This window comes from Theropithecus gelada, chromosome 16, assembly GCF_003255815.1.
Source record: "Theropithecus gelada isolate Dixy chromosome 16, Tgel_1.0, whole genome shotgun sequence".
NCBI classification, from domain to species: Eukaryota; Metazoa; Chordata; class Mammalia; order Primates; family Cercopithecidae; genus Theropithecus; species Theropithecus gelada.
The window spans coordinates 11,060,448-11,076,515 of NC_037684.1; the positions used below are offsets into that span (position 1 = coordinate 11,060,448).

Consider the following 16,068-nt stretch of genomic DNA (forward strand, 5'->3'; position numbering starts at 1 on the left):
AGTGTAGCAGGAATAGAGCTAAATCTTCATTATTATAAAGGGGAGTTAACAGGTAATGCCTAAAACTGAAAACTCAAGTAGAAACAAACCATGTTAATTAGAAAAATCCATTGATTCAAAACAAAAACAAAACAAAACAAAAGTACAACAAAATAACTTAAAATATAATTGTTGCTTCAGGAGAAATGGTTATGGTACAGCCACTATACACACAAGCAGCAGACTACTGGTTTTCATAACAAGCTTCCTAGAATTATCTGACTTTTTAAATTGTATATATGTATTGGATACAAAGTTTAAAAGGAGGGCACAGCAGCTCATGCCTGTAATCGCAGCACTTTGGGAGGCCAGGGCAGGAGGATCACTTGAGGCCAGGAGTTTGAGATCAGCCTGGGCAACATGGTGGGCAACCCCATCTCTACCTCCTCCCCTCCCCCGCAAAAAAGGGAAAATGTCCAAGACAAACAAAAAATCTGGTTGAGACAGGAACAATTCCAGGAATTAAAATGACTCTACAACAACAACAAAAAAACTTTAAATTTACATAATATACTCTTATTAGTTATATAGAAAAGGAACCTTCAGGAATCAAAAGACCCCTTAAAGACTAAAAATATGATTTAAAAAGAAAACTTCAGGCTGGGCACGGCAGTTCACACCTGTAATCCCAGCATTTTGGGAGGCTGAGGCGGGAGGATCACTTGAGCCCAGGAGCTCAAGAACCAGCTTGGGCAACATAGTGAGACCTCATCTCTACTAAAAACTTTTTAAAAATTTGTCAGGCATGGTGGCACACACCTGTAGTCCCAGTTACTTGGGAGGCTGAGGCAGGAGCATCTCTTGAGCCCAGGAGTTCAAGGCTGCAGTGAGTTATGATCACATTACTACACTCCAGCCTGGGCAACACAGCAAGGCCCTGTCATAAAATAAAATAAAATAAAATAAAATAAAATAAAATAAAATATGAACTTAGCAGCTTAAAAATAACTTAAAAATTAATTTTAAAAAATCTGGAAATCAGCTTCAAAAATCTTTCAGAACATAAACATGGTAAAATCATAAAAAGATGGAAAATGAAAAATAACACATAAGAGACACAACACTAATCCAGGCTTAAAATCTAAGAGAACAGAGAAAATGAAACGAAGAAAATTATTAAAGAAATATTAGAAAAGATATTCCCAAAACTGAAGGACCCCACTCTTCATACTTACTAAGGTAAATGTTTAGCATAATAAAATGACCCATACTTAGACATCTCTTCAGGTAATTTCAGAAAATCAAGAATAAAGACAAATTCTGCAAGACCCCATCTCTACAGTGCAAGACCCCGTCTCTACAAAAAAGAAAAAAGAAAAAAATTAGCTGGACGTGGTGGCATGCAACTGAGGCCGAGCTACTTGGGAGGCTGAAGTGGGAGGGTCACTTGAGCCCAAGAGTTCGAGGCTGCAGTGAGCCACGATTGCACCACTGCACTCCAGCCTGGGCAAGAGATGAAGGCCCTCTCTCAATAAAAAATAAAAATACAAGAAAAAATAACCAAGAGAAGATCCCAAACATGTCCAGAGATAAAAATAAGTCATCTACAAAGGAATGAGATTCATACCTTGTCACTGGAAAACAGTGGGATGGTAGAAGACAATAAGACACATAGTAGGTTGAATAATGGTCCCCCAGAGATATCTACATCCTATACCCCAGAACAAGTGAATGTGGCTTTGTCAGTAACATATTAAAAAGTCAAAAGGGGCCGGGCGCGGTGGTTCACGCCTGTAATTCCAGCAGTTTGGGAAGCCAAGGCGGGCGGATCACGAGGTCAGGAGATCAAGACCATCATGACTAACACAGTGAAACCCCGCTTCTACTAAAAATACAAAAAATTAGCCGGGCGTGGTGGTGGGCGCCTGTAGTCCCAGCTACTCGGGAGGCTGAGGCAGGCGAATGGCGTGAAACCAGGAGGCAGAGCTTGCAGTGAGCAGAGATCGGGCCACTGCACTCCAGCCTGGGCAACAGGGCGAGACTCCGTCTAAAAAAAAAAAAAAAAAAAAAAAAGGTCAAAAGGACTTTGCAGATATAATTAAGTTAAGGATCTTGAGATTATCCTGCATAAGCCAGGTGGTCCAATGTGATCTCAAGGGTCCTTATAAGAGGAAGGCAATAGGGTCAGAGTCAGGAAAAGAGAGGTTGCAGAGATGGAATTGCTGGTTTTAAAGATGGAAGAGGACCATGAGCAAAGAATGTGGCCACCTATAAAAGCTGGAAAAGGCAAGCAAACAGATTTCTACCCTAGAGCCTCTAGGAATAAAGCCCTGCTGACACCTTGATTTTAGGACTTGTGACCTCCAGAACGATATGATAATCAGTGTGTGCTGTTAAGTCACCAAGCTTGCGGTAATCTGTTACAGCAGCAAGAAGAAACCAATAACAGGCAATACTTTCTAATTCTGAGGGAAAGTAATTTTCAATCTAGAAAGGTCTACCCAATCAAACAAGAATATATCAATGAGGAATGAGGGCAGAGTATTTTCAAACCTGCGAGAACTCAGATAACTTACTCTGGATGCATGTTTGGCAGCAAACTGACAGAGTAAACTGAGATAACAGAAGAGAGCCTGAAAACCCGAAAGCCGTAGCTCTCTCCAGAAGAGCAGTGAAAGAGAGGCCCAAGAGTACAGCTGTGCATTACTCCCAGAGAACAACCAGCTCAAAGTGGAAAATTTAACACAAGGGATGGCACGATGTAAAGCTAAGGAAAAAAAGGATTGAGATGATAAAACTGAGCTACAAGGGCGGGGGGGTAAAAAATTACAAAACTAAGGGGAAAAAACAATAAAATAGGAAGCAAACAGAAAATGGCATGATTTTAAGCAGGTAATGGAAAGCAACTAAAAACTTGAACTAAACTAGGAATATTCTCCTTTGAGTGGACTAGGAGCCATGACTGAAAAAACAGGGAAGAAATACAATTTTCCAATTCTTCCCTGTCCTAGCAGTCTACCTTATTTACATGGTAATTACACTGTAAATGCAGTTTATTGGCTCTTTTGTTTTGTTTTGTTTTAAAGACAGAGTCTTGCTCTTTCACCCAAGCTGGAGTGCAGTGGCGCGACCTTGGCCCACCACAACCTCCGCCTTCTGGGTTCAAGCAATTTTCCCGCCTCAGCCTCCTGAGTAGCTGGGCTTACAGGCACCCACCACCATGAGATGGTCCACATTGCTATCTAAGGCACTCTTGTGCACTGGCCCATCTCCACTCCATCCCTACTCACCCACCATAGGATGTTGTGACAGCAGATGTCCCCCTCTCCTGCATCATCAATTTACCCTTCTCTGCTGGGTCACTCCTATCAACATACAAACATGCTAGTATTTCACCTTAAAAAAAAAAACAAGCAAAACACCCCTCTCATGACCACATCCTTCACCATCTAATGTCCCATCTCTCTGCTCCCTTTTAAAGCAACAACCCTTCAAAGAGTTGCCTATATTTTAATGTTTCATTTTCCCCATTCTCTCACTTTTTCTTTTTTAAAATTAATTTTTAAAAATTGAGACGTGGGTCTCACTATGTTGCCCAGGCTGGTCCTGAACTCCTGGGCTCAAGTGATCTGTCCACCTGGGCCTCCCAAAGTGCTAGGGTTATAGGCATGAGCCACTGTGCCCAGCCACTCCATTCTCTCTTAAACCCATTCCAGTCAAGCCTGTAAGCCTACCAGTCTGCCAACTTCATCAAGGTCAAGGATGCCCACCATGTTGCTAGATAAGTCAATTCTCAATCCGCATCTTACTTCTGTTAGCAGCAGTCTCACCCTTCATATCAGAGAATAAATAAGTCAAGACATAAAGACGTAAACAAAATATCTAAAATTACAGAAGTAAAACAAATAAAATGTTAGTCAAAGGAGTACTGTCTTCCTGAAGGCTTCTGTATATTTATCTTACTCCTATGTGATTTTAATAAAACAATTTAAGAACAGGTTTTAAGACATAAACAACAGAGTATCATCTTATACAGCAGTTGGGTTCTAAAGTCTGAGCATAAAGCAAAAAGTCAAGTTTTGACAAAACCATTGTGAAAATCCCTTATACTGTACATAATGGATATTATTGTGTGAAAGATAGCATTGTGCTATCTTTCAATAAGTTCAACACAGCCAGTCCTTCCCTTCGAACATTATTAGCCCACAGAGCACTTTGTCAATTAAACACAGATGATTCCATTTAGGGACCGTCCTGTACAAAGACTGCATGCTGTAACTTTAAGCACTAGATTGATATTCTGCTGATCAATGCTCACTAAAGAGGTACCCAAGAACAAAAGATAACCAAGGCAATAAAAGAATCCGCCTGCCATCTCATGCATACTCTACGCTCACTGAATAAAGTGGCAGGCAGAATTATTGGCACTATATAAACAGTTTCTCTCTCCTTGGTTTTTGTTTTGTTTTGTTTATTTTGAGACAGTTTCGCTCTTGTCACCCAGGCTGGAGTGTAATGGCGCGATCTCGGCTCACTGCAACCTCTACCTCCCGGGTTCAAACGATTCTCCTGCCTCAGCCTCCCCAGTACCTGGGATTACAAATGTCCGCCACCACTCCCAGCTCATTTTTTGTATATTTCATAGAGAGGGGGATTTCACCACGTTGGCCAGGCTGGTCTCAAACACCTGACCTCAGGTGATTTGCCCACCTCGGCCTCCCAAAGTACTGGGATTACAGGCATGAGCCACCGTGCCCAGCCGCTCCATCTTCTTCTTTTGGCCAGGCGCATATAGTTATGTTTGAGTTAATTAAATGTACATATAAAGAGACCATTGTGCAATGATAAGTACAACTTCACCATGAATATAGTGACACAGTGATCCTACTATGGAGCTACTAGCTACTCCAAGTCAGGGCTACTTTCTTATCTAACTCATTACTATTAAAATTTATTTTTCTGAGCTACTCTGGGCCACTCTGCCTATGGGATAGCCCTGCTCTGTCTATGGAGCAATCAAAAAAAAAAAAAAAATTATTTCTGGTGCTGAAGACAACCCTCACTCCTAAGAAACCCAACCCCAAAACAGTGAAATGCATTTTCTAGCTAGACTGGTATCAGTAGTTTTTAAGCTGCCCTTAGCTCCCATGGGTCTCTGACCCATTTAGGGCTTATACTCTCAGGGTAGGCAGAATCAGTGCATAAGAATCTGACACGATACTCCCCTCCTCATTCTGCCACTTGGTGACTTTGGAAAAGTTCTTGCTCTGTGATCCAGCTTTACTCTCAACATTATATAAATGCCTAATTAACTAAATTGGACAAAGTAGTAGCTCAAAAGGGACAAAAAGTCTTCCCACACAGAACTCACTCTCTAATAAATAGATAAAACATGGCATATGTTATTTAAATGCTAACAGGTATTATATAAATATCAAACAAAAACTTAGCAAGAAATGATTGCCTTCATTTCCCACCTACAGTTTAGGAAAAAAGATCAATAATACCTTGTGGAGGCAGGAGTGTAGGAAAACAACTATTACAGATGAGAATTCAAATTGTTACAATTCTTCCAGGGGCTAGTCAGGCAACATATTCCAAAAGCCTTTTTAAAAAAACAATGTACAAGGCCCGGCACTGTGGCTCACACCTGTAATCCCAGCATTTTGGGAGGCTGAGGCAGACAGATTACCTGAGGTCAGGAGTTCAAAACCAGCCTGGCCAACACAGTGAAACCCAGTCTCTACCAAAAATACAAAAATTAGCCAGGCGTGGTGGCGGATGCCTGTAATCCCAGCTACTCAGGAGGCTGAGGCAGGAGAATCGCTTGAACCCGGGAGGTGGAGGTTGCCGTGAGTCAAGATCCTGCCATTGCACTCCAGCCTAGGCGACAAGAGTGAAAACTCCGTCTCAAAAGAAAAAAAAAAAATCAATGTACAAGTCCTTTGTCCCAGCAACTACATTTCCAGGGAATGTAGATCTGTGCAATATGATACAGTATCCACTAATTATATATGGCTACTAAGCACTCAAAATGTGTCTAGTCCCAATTGAAATGAATTGTGATTACAGGATATACTCTGGATTTCAACGACTTAACATGAAAAAAGGAATGTAAAATATCTCATTAAGATTTTTATATTGATCACATTGAAATTATAATTTTTTTTTTTTTTTTTTTTTGAGACGGAGTCTCGCTCTGTCGCCCAGGCTGGAGTGCAGTGGCCGGATCTCAGCTCACTGCAAGCTCCGCCTCCCGGGTTTACGCCATTCTCCTGCCTCAGCCTCCCGAGTAGCTGGGACTACAGGCGCCCGCCACCTCGCCCAGCTAGTTTTTTGTACTATTTAGTAGAGACGGGGTTTCACCGTGCTCGCCAGGATGGTCTCGATCTCTTGACCTCGTGATCCGCCCGTCTCGGCCTCCCAAAGTGCTGGGATTACAGGCTTGAGCCACCGCGCCCGGCCAAATTATAATATTTTTGATATATTGGGTTAAATAAAATGTCTAAAATTAATTTTACCTGTTTCTTTTTAAAAATGTGGTTATTAAAAATTTTTAATTACATGTGGCTTGCATTATATTTCTACTGGACAGTGCTATTTTTAGACAAACTGCACATATATGTATGTACAAGGATATTTATCAAAGCATGTTTTCTACAAGTGAAAAGCTAGAATAAACCTAAGCACCCATCAATACAGATTGGCTAACTAAATTGCAGTAAATCTATAAAAAGGAATACTTTAACTCCTAAAAATGCTGATGTACATCTAAATATACTGACATGAAATATTAAGCAGGAAAAACAAAACTGAAAATAGTACATATTTATATGATTCCATTTTTTTGTTTTAAAAAGTGTGTGGTGTGTGTGTGTGCACGCAAAAAGGTCTGGAAGGATATTCATCAAAATGACAACTATGGTTATCTCTGGGCAGTAGGATTACAGCTAATCCTTATTTTCTTCTTTATGCTTCTATGTATTTTCCGATCTTTGAAATAAGCATGACATACTTTTATAATTAGAACGCTGAAGTTATTTTCAAAAATGATAGCCATCAGCTGAAGCAAAAAGATCAATCTTACATCATCTTGGCTAGATGAAGTCTGCAGCAATAAGGGTCCTTAAGCCTACACAATGTTACAATTAGTGGGGGTTGCAAGTGCCTTTGTCCCAAGCAATACTTAAACCCATTCCAAGTAATTAAAAATATTTCAAGGTTCTACAGAACATTGTGAGAACTTTGCCATGAACCCATAAAGTGTTAATTGAGAGAACTCTGAAATAAGTGTTTATGGATTTTTCACCTAAGGCAACTAAGTAATTTAAAACGGGGGGATTTTGGTGATAAAATTGGTTGCCTCTGGGACAGGGTACTGGGCTGCAAGGGTACAGGATTATCACTGTATAGTCTTTAGCATTTTTGAATTTTGAACCATGTGAATGTACTGCCTACTTAAAAATAAGTAAAACTTTAAAAACAAAACATTATCAAGACTCCATGATTGCCCATAGCTTATGCAAAATTTAAAACATTATTCTTTAAGTTGTCTATTATTGTTGAGGACAAATTACTATTAAAAATTTTAGTCTAGCCGGGAGCAGTGGCTCATGCCTGTAATCCCAGCACTTTGGGAGGCCGAGGCAGGCAGATCTCGAGGTCAGGAGTTCGAGACCAGCCTGGCCAATATGGTGAAACCCCATCTCTACTAAAAATACAAAAATTAGCTGGGCGTGGTACCACATGCCTGTACTCCCAGCTACTCTGGAGGCTGAGGCAGGAGAATCACTTAAATCCAGGAGGCGGAGACTGCAGTGTGCCGAAGTCGCGCCACTGCACTCCAGCCTGGGCGACAGAGCAAGACTCCATCTCGGGAAAAAAAAAAAACAAAATTTTAGTCTAGTCAAGTCAAAATAATTGGGGCTCTTAGGGAAGGACCACAAAGATATGAGAGGGTAAGTATGAAGTGGGAAGATGACAGGGTGCAAACAAAATATAATTTATTAATAGTGAAATTTGTTTTCATACTCTTAGGCAAGTAAAAAATCTGAATACTTCCTCTGTATTTATATTACATCATACTGTGTTCTTGGATGTTTTGCTTATGGGAAATATCAAAATGTCAACCATTGTTTCTATTAAAGGTCTTTAATGATACTGCATTTTACACCTGTAATGAAACATGGTGCTCACTGCAGTTTGTAATGCATCTCATTAAATACATTAATAATATGCATTTCACTAAAAGGTCAACTTATTATGACTGAAGTTTAACTTTCCTTTAATCACTTCATTTAAAGCTATAGAGCAAACTCTGAAAAAGACAGTAGAGTACCTGTTAAAGAAACACTCTCTAGGACCTTTCACCTTAAAGAAAAGAAAAAAAACAAACAAGACATGCACTCACAATTTTCCCACCCATCCAAATCAGTCATTTTTTTTGTTTGTTGGTTGGTTTGTTTGTTTTTTTGAGAGAGTCTCGCTCTGTCACCCAGGCTGGAGTGCAACGGTGTGATCTCTGCCCACTGATAACCTCTGCCTCCTGGGTTCAAGCGATTCTCCCACCTCAGCCTCCCAAGTAGATGGGATTACAGGCACCCACCATCATGCCTGGCTAATTTTTGTATTTTTGTAGAGACAGGGTTTCACTATGTTGGCCAGGCTGGTCTTGAACTCCGGACCTCAGGTGATCTGCCCACCTTGGCCTCCCAAAGTGCTGGGATTAAAGGCGTGAGCCATCATGCCCGGTCTGTATGTTTGTTTTTTTTTTGAGACAGAGTTTTGCTCTTGTTGCCCAAGGCTGGAGTGCAGTGGGGCAATCTTGCCTCACTGCAACCTCCACCTCCCGAATTTAAGAGATTCTCCTGTTTAGCCTGAGTAGCTGGGATTATAGGCGCCCGCCACCACACCCAGCTAATTTTTTGTATTTTCAGTAGAGATGGGGTTTCACAATGTCGGTCAGGTTGGCCTCCAACGCCTGACCTCAGGTGATCCTCCTGCTTTGGCTTCCCAAAGTGCTAGGATTACAGGCATGAGCCACCATGCCAGGCCAGTTATGTTCATTAAGAAATTACTGTTAATGGTTTTATGTGGGATTATGGTATAATTTTTTAAAATCCTTATCTTTTGAACATACGTGCTGAAAATTTTACTGATGAGAGGATGTGTATTATTTGCTTCAAAATAATCCAGAAGGTAAGCGAAGTTGGTATAGCTACAGATGAAATAAGATTGATCATGAATTGATTATTGCTTAAGCTGGTGAAGGCATGTGGGGGTTCACTGTGCTATTTGTCTACTTTTATATAAGTTTGATATATCCCATAATGAAAAGTTTTAAATAACTCATGGTGAGATTTCCTTAAGTAACTTCCCTTCTTCCTTACATATCATTGCCACCAACATAAAAGACATACTTCCTAACACAGTAGAACATTTTAAAAGAAAGAGAAAAGGCCGGGCGCAGTGGCTCATACCTGTAATCCCAGCACTTTGGGAGGCCAAGGCAGGCAGATCACGAGGTCAGGAGTTTAGGACCAGCCTGGCCAATATGGTGAAATCCCATCTCTACTAAAACAAAAATTACAAAAATTAGCTGGGTGTGGTGGCACACACCTGTAGTCCCAGCTACCCAGGAGGCAGAGACAGAAGAATTGCTTGAACCTGGGGGGCAGAGGCTGCAGTGAGTTGAGATCGCACCACTGCACTCCAGCCTGGGTGACAGAGTGAGACTCCGTCTCAAAAAAAAAAAAGAAAAAATAGAAAAAAGAAACAGAGAAAAAGCAAACCTTCTTAGAGAAATGGTTTTGTGCACAGAAAATCCCTTAATTTTGTTAAGATTACTCCATGACTTACCACATATGCAGCCACTAAAATATCAGACAATGTCTTTGAAATCACTTCCACAGTTCAAGTTTAAATTACCAACATGTAACACCAAGGTGACTGGGGACTAAGTTTATACGTTTGGGGTGGCGTGTGGAGAGGAAGGAGATATTCATTTAGTTTCTGAAAAGTAGAGTTTAGGGTGCTGAAGCTACAACGGCATGGTACTCAGCAGTTTACTGGGGCTAGAATACAGCTGGAAGTCTGTCATTTTAGAGGCAATAGTTAGGGCTATCCGAGTAAGTGACAGTGCCAAGGAGAGACTATATTGAGAAAACACAACCTGAGGACGGCATTCTAAATGGAATGAAATTTACGTTGAGAGGATACAAAAAGAGCCAGAGAAGAGATCGGAAGGGTAGGAGAACCCAAACAGCACAGGTAGTGTCACCAAACCAAAGAAAAGTATTTCAAGGAAAAGTTAAACGCTTCAAGGAGGTAGTAGCTGGGTATGGCAATAAGGAAATCTGCAGCCATCTTTCCATAGTGTCATAAGAGGCCAACACTGCATTGTAAGTATTAGTAAACTACAACACTTTCCAGAACAATTAAATTATATAAAGAATCCAAATACTAATAAAAAAGTAAAAAACACTGAAGACTAGTGATGCTCAGTTACACTGATAACTACTGAGTGATTGCTCACATGGTCGAATACTGCCAAATGCCTCTTTGAGCAGAAGATAATACTAGTACCTAACATTCATGGTGAGATGTGTGCCAGACACTGTGCTAATGCTTTCTATTGATTATGTCCTTTAATCCTCACAACCATATTATCCCCATTTTACTGTAAAGTTAAGTAACTTGCCCAAAGTCACACGGCTAATCCATTGCTGAGATGAAATCTAAACCAAGCCGGTCTGACTTTAACTACTCTGTAAGACCAAGCAAATTGAAAAGAGATTTAATTAAAGACAATAAGTTCCAGTGTTTGTTCTGGGGTTAGTATAAATTCAGCCTATGTTTCACACCAGCTATATAGCACAGTATAAATTGGTCATCCAGAGTAATGTGACCAAGAATTTTCTCTCTCTCTTTTTTTTTTGGGGGGGGGGACAGAGTTTCACTCTTGTCACTTAGACTGGAGTGCAATGGCATGATCTCAGCTCACTACAACCTTTGCCTCCCGGGTTCAAGTGATTCTCCTGCCTCAACCTCCCAAGTAGCTGGGACTACAAGTGCACACCACCATACCTGGCTAATATTTCTATTTTTAGTAAAGATGGGATTTCACCATGCTGGCTAGGCTGGTCTCAAACTCCTGACCTCAAGTGATCCGCCTGCCTCAGCCTCCCAAAGTGCTGGGATTATAAGCGTAAGCCACCATGCCTGGCCAAGAATTTTTTTTTTTTTTTTTTGAGACAGAGTTTCGCTCTTTTCGCCGAGGCTGGAGTGCAATGGCACAATCTTGACTCACTACAGCCTCCGCCTCCCAGGTTCAAGCGATTCTCCTGCCTCAGCCTCCCGAGTAACTGAGATTACAGGCGCCCACCATCACACTTGGCTAATTTTCGTATTTTTAGTAGAGACGGGGTTTCACCATGTTGGCCAGGCTGGTCTTGAACTCCTGACCTCAGGTGATCAGCCCACCTCAGCCTCCCAAAGTGCTGGCATTACAGGCGTGAGCAACTGCACCCGGCCAAGAATTTTTTCTTAAACTCTGTTTATCAAAACAGGGGAGTATACAACATATTATGTCATATTGCCACAAGAAGACCAAAACAGACAAAAATTAGCTACTCTTCAAATGCACACAAATTCTCATTATTAGAAAACTCCCTACCCTCCCATCTTAGGATATGCGATACCAAAGTTCCTTTCTTCTCCCTCCTCCACCACAACCCACCCTGTCAGACTAATAGATGCTGTCAGATTAAATGAGGTTTATCAATGAGGTAGAGGCAATTGGTTAAGCACAAAAAAGAGTAAAAAGATCAGAACAAAATAAAAGTGAAATAACATTGCAGTGATTAAAGACACTAAATGGGCTGGGTATGGTGGCTCACACCTGTAATCCCAGCATTTTGGGGAGGCTGACACAGAAGGATCATTTGAAACCAGGAGTTTTGAGACCAGCCTGGTCAACATAGTGAGACCCCATTTCTACAAAAAGAGAAAAAATTAGTCAGGCATGGTGGCTCATGCCTGTAGTACCAGCTACTCAGGGGGCTGAGGCGGGAAGATCGCTTGAACCCAGGAGTTCAAGGTTGCAATGAGCTGTGATCACACTACTGCACTCCAGCCTAGGCAACAGAGCAACACCCTGTCTCATAACAAAAAGAAATTAAATGGTATCCAAGAATATGTGTCTATTATACTGGATACTGACTAACCCCTAAAATATCTGTATTTTAAGATGAATTTTTTAAAATGAAAAAGGCTCAAGCAAAAAGAATGAGTAACAAAATGAAAAAGGCCTTATCGTGAAACATTTAAAACATTTAATCTAGAGCAGTCTAGGCTTCATTCCAAAGGCATATCAGGAATTAGGGTACTAGGGCACTAAACATAGCAGGGAAGTGCTCCAAAAATCTCAAAAAACTTGAAAACCATCAATCTGTCATCTATTTGAGAGAGAAAGGAGGCAAAGACAGGGGAGGGGATATAAACGGCCCACCTCACCCTCACAGGCTACACAACGTTCCTGGAAGGACCGCCCAGACTTCCCACAAGGGAAGAAGCAGACTTCAAGCGTGGCAGGACACAAAACCCAAAAACTGGACTCTAGGAAGCCATTCCTAATTACATCAGATATTCACCTACGAGAAATGTTCCAAATTAGATATCCTCCTCAGGTCCCTTCCAACTCTAACTCCATGAAACCAAAAAAATAAATTTTAGAGAGCAAATGAAAACACAAAGTCTCAGCATGCAAGTAAGACATATTGATCCCAGCTGAGCGCAGAAGCTCACGCCTATAATCCCAAAACTTTGGGAGGCCAAGGCGGGTGGATTGCTTGAGCCCAGGAGTTCAAGACCAGCCTGGGCAACACAAACTGTCTCTCTTTAAAAAAAAAAAAAATAGATAGATAGAGATAGAGATAGACAGATAGATAGATAGATAGATAGATAGATAGATAGATAGATAGATATCCCAAACACAGCGCACTCACCCTAAATCTCCCTCTGCCCCAGTCCTTCAGTGCCACTGGGTACACAGGCAAGCAGCACACAGGAAGCAGTGTGGTGCAGAGGGAAGATTCCTGCATCATAAGGTAGAAAAGTTGGAGCTTCATCTCTGCCATACACAAATAAGCTCTGCAACTTTGGGCAAGTCATTCTGGGTCTCAATTCTCTCATGTGTAATATGAAGACACTGGGAACCAAATACTCTCTCAATTCTTTTTCTGTTCTAGAATTATTTATAGCTGAGTAATTCTCCTTTAAAATGTGTTCCTCCGTCGGCAGTATCATCTTTCCTCACTCTATGCCACTTGAAGAAAGATATAAATAAGATCATCTTAGCACATTGTTCTAAAAACCTCTCAAACATAGGAAGCATCTTTTAAACACAGATACAACCAAGTTTAATGAGCTGAGTTAGACATTCTTTTTCTCCCTTTCTACATCAGTGGGTTTTCAAACAGCTTTAAAGAATTAACTCAGGGCCAGGCTCAGTAGGTCACATCTGTAATCCTAGCACTTTGGGAGGCAAAGGTGGGAGGGTTGCTTAAGGCCAGGAGTTTGAGACCGGCCTGGACAACACAGTGAGACTCTGTCTCTACAGGCATGGTGGTACATGCCTGTAGTCCCTGCTACTTGGGAGGCTAAGGTGTGAGGATCACTGAGGTGGGAGGATCGCTTGAGCCTAGGAGGCCAAGGCTGCAGTAAGCTGTGATAGCGCCATTGTACTTGAAACTGAGCAACAGAGCGAGACTCTGTCTCAAAAAAAGAAAAAAAGAAAAAAAGAAGCAACTTGGAAAGCCAAGGGGGATAGAGAGGGGAGAGCAAGGGTAGATGAGAAGAAAGCACAATAAACATGGCTCAAGCTCCCAGTCCACTTCAGTCAAAGCTGTCTTCATTTGACAAAGTGGTTCTAAGTATCCCAACAGGACATAAGTATTCTTACTATTTTTCAGGGCGCTGGAAAATTCTGGGCCACCTTTGTCCTTGAACGATGGGAAAACATCTGGTTGAGGAAGTTGGTTGGTGGTCAACAGAGCTTTTTGTAGTTTGATCCTTCCTTCCAAGAGCTGGTCCCACAGTGCTGAAAAAGAACAAAAGAGAATCCCATTCCTCAATAATAAGATGCTCTGGGGGTGAGATGGCAGGGGCAGGGAAGAACAGGAAACCACACCAGTTTCCAAGCACTGCAGCTTTAGCACTTTAATGCCATGGAAACAAATATTCTCTATTATAAAAAAATAAATTCAGTATCCATGAAGCAAGTATTTGCTACAGCAGAGTGGGAACGCTAAAACCCAAGGAGAGGAGAAAACACTCTTCTCTTCAATCTTCCCCAGTTGCAGGAAGTACTAGAGCAGAACCAGCTAAGCAGATCAGTGCAGAAATGGCTGGCTAAGCCTACAGAAATAGGGCTTTAGGCCTCTAGGTAAGTGGGGCATGTCACAAACTAATTGAAAGGACACAGGAGAGAGAGAATAGCCAAAAACAAACAAATGAAAAGTAGACCAAATGCAGATACTTTGAAAAACAGGCAATCAGCAAAACCATGTACAAACCTATCTGGTTCTTCACAGCTCTTCCTTTCTCCACTTCCTCAGAAACTTTGACACTGGAGAAGGTCATCACCACACCATCATCCTCACTGTTTCTATCTCCAACCCTGTCTTCCTCACTCTCGCCTTGGAAGTCTTCCTCGTCATCCCCTTCTTCCATGCCACTCTCTTCGTCTTCCTCCTCCTCACTGCTCCCAAGGTCATCCATTCCCTCGGTAAACTTCTCAAAGTCACTGATGGTCTGGACACTGAAGCCCGGTGTTTTTGCAGAGTGGCTTCTGCTCTTCTTGCTCTTGTTCTCCCTATGATCACCACACTCCTGTTCCTCAGCAGCACCCAGGTCATCTTCATCAGATTCCTCCAGATCCAGTCCCTCCGAATCTTCATCTCCAGACTCTTCCTCGTCAGGTATTTCCTCGTCTAAACAAGAAGAGAGGGAAGAAAGAGAAAAATGGGCGTTACCTGGAGAAAATACCAAGCCATAGAATTCATTTCAACTAAAGCACTGTGGCATCAGGGGGGAAAATATCTTACTGTACTCAATTCAACAATATATTTATTACATATCTACAATCTCTAAAACGGCTAAGGGAGAAGCAAAGATGAATAGAACATGGGTCCTACCCTAACAAAAGGAGCTAGTGGGACAGACTCACAAAATTACAACTCAAGGAAGAATCAGAAGTGCTTTGACAAAATTTCAATAACCCAGAAGAGTGAGAAATTTTAACTGTGGGGCAAGTGAATTTAAATTAAGCTCTAAGGAAGAGTTAGCATTTGGTCTGGCCCTTGAAGAACATTAAGATTTCAACTGGTGTTAGAGAATTACCAGTTTTCCCAAACCTGATCTGAAAAAATGTACAATCTATCACACCCATGTGCCCTATTTACTAAATACTTACTAAGCACTCACTATGAGCCAGGGGCTAAGGAAAGACAAAGAGAATTTAATACCTGCAGGGAGGAGTTCATGGTCTGGTGGGAGGGGTAGATATGCATGCCAATAATTATATTACAACGTCATTAGTACACAGTGTATGGAGATACAACCACCTAACTCTCCTGGAAAGGTGGGGGATGGTTTCATGTGGAGAAGGAGACATTATAATTTTACTTATGAAGCATAAGGGAATGAAGAGAGAAGAAAAACAGGAAACCGCACTGGAGTGCAGGATGCACAAAGAAGTGATGGGAGATGAGACTAGAAAGTTGCTCAGGGACCACATCAGGAAGGGTCTTGTCTTTCATGAGGACTCTGAACTTGATCCTATAGTAGATAGAGTGCTAGTTAAGGCTCCTGGTTTTACTTATGCTTAGAGTATCATGTGATACTTAGAGGTTTTTACAGTTTATCCAATCTGTTCCACGGTAGAACATAAAAGCCCCATGTGTTTCAAGTATGATTCTAAGATAGACCAATTTCCCAAAACTTTCTTCAATAAAATATTTTAGGAAAGCGTGATGGGTCTTCAGTGCTTCTTTAAAGAGGTATATATAAACTTAAGACACAAAGCTGCCA

The 16,068-nt window shown here is 41.4% G+C and overlaps 1 protein-coding gene across 1 annotated transcript in view; it reads right to left on the reverse strand.

Moving 5' to 3' along the window:
• AATF (apoptosis antagonizing transcription factor) overlaps positions 1–16,068 on the reverse strand; it is a 112,049-nt gene that overhangs the window by 93,059 nt on the left and 2,922 nt on the right. Inside the window, exons 3-4 of the mRNA XM_025361764.1 lie at positions 14,553–14,969; positions 13,940–14,077 (exon numbers count right to left, since the gene is read on the reverse strand). Of these exons, the coding sequence (XP_025217549.1) occupies positions 13,940–14,077; positions 14,553–14,969 (555 nt within the window). The remainder of the gene's footprint in view (positions 1–13,939; positions 14,078–14,552; positions 14,970–16,068) is intronic.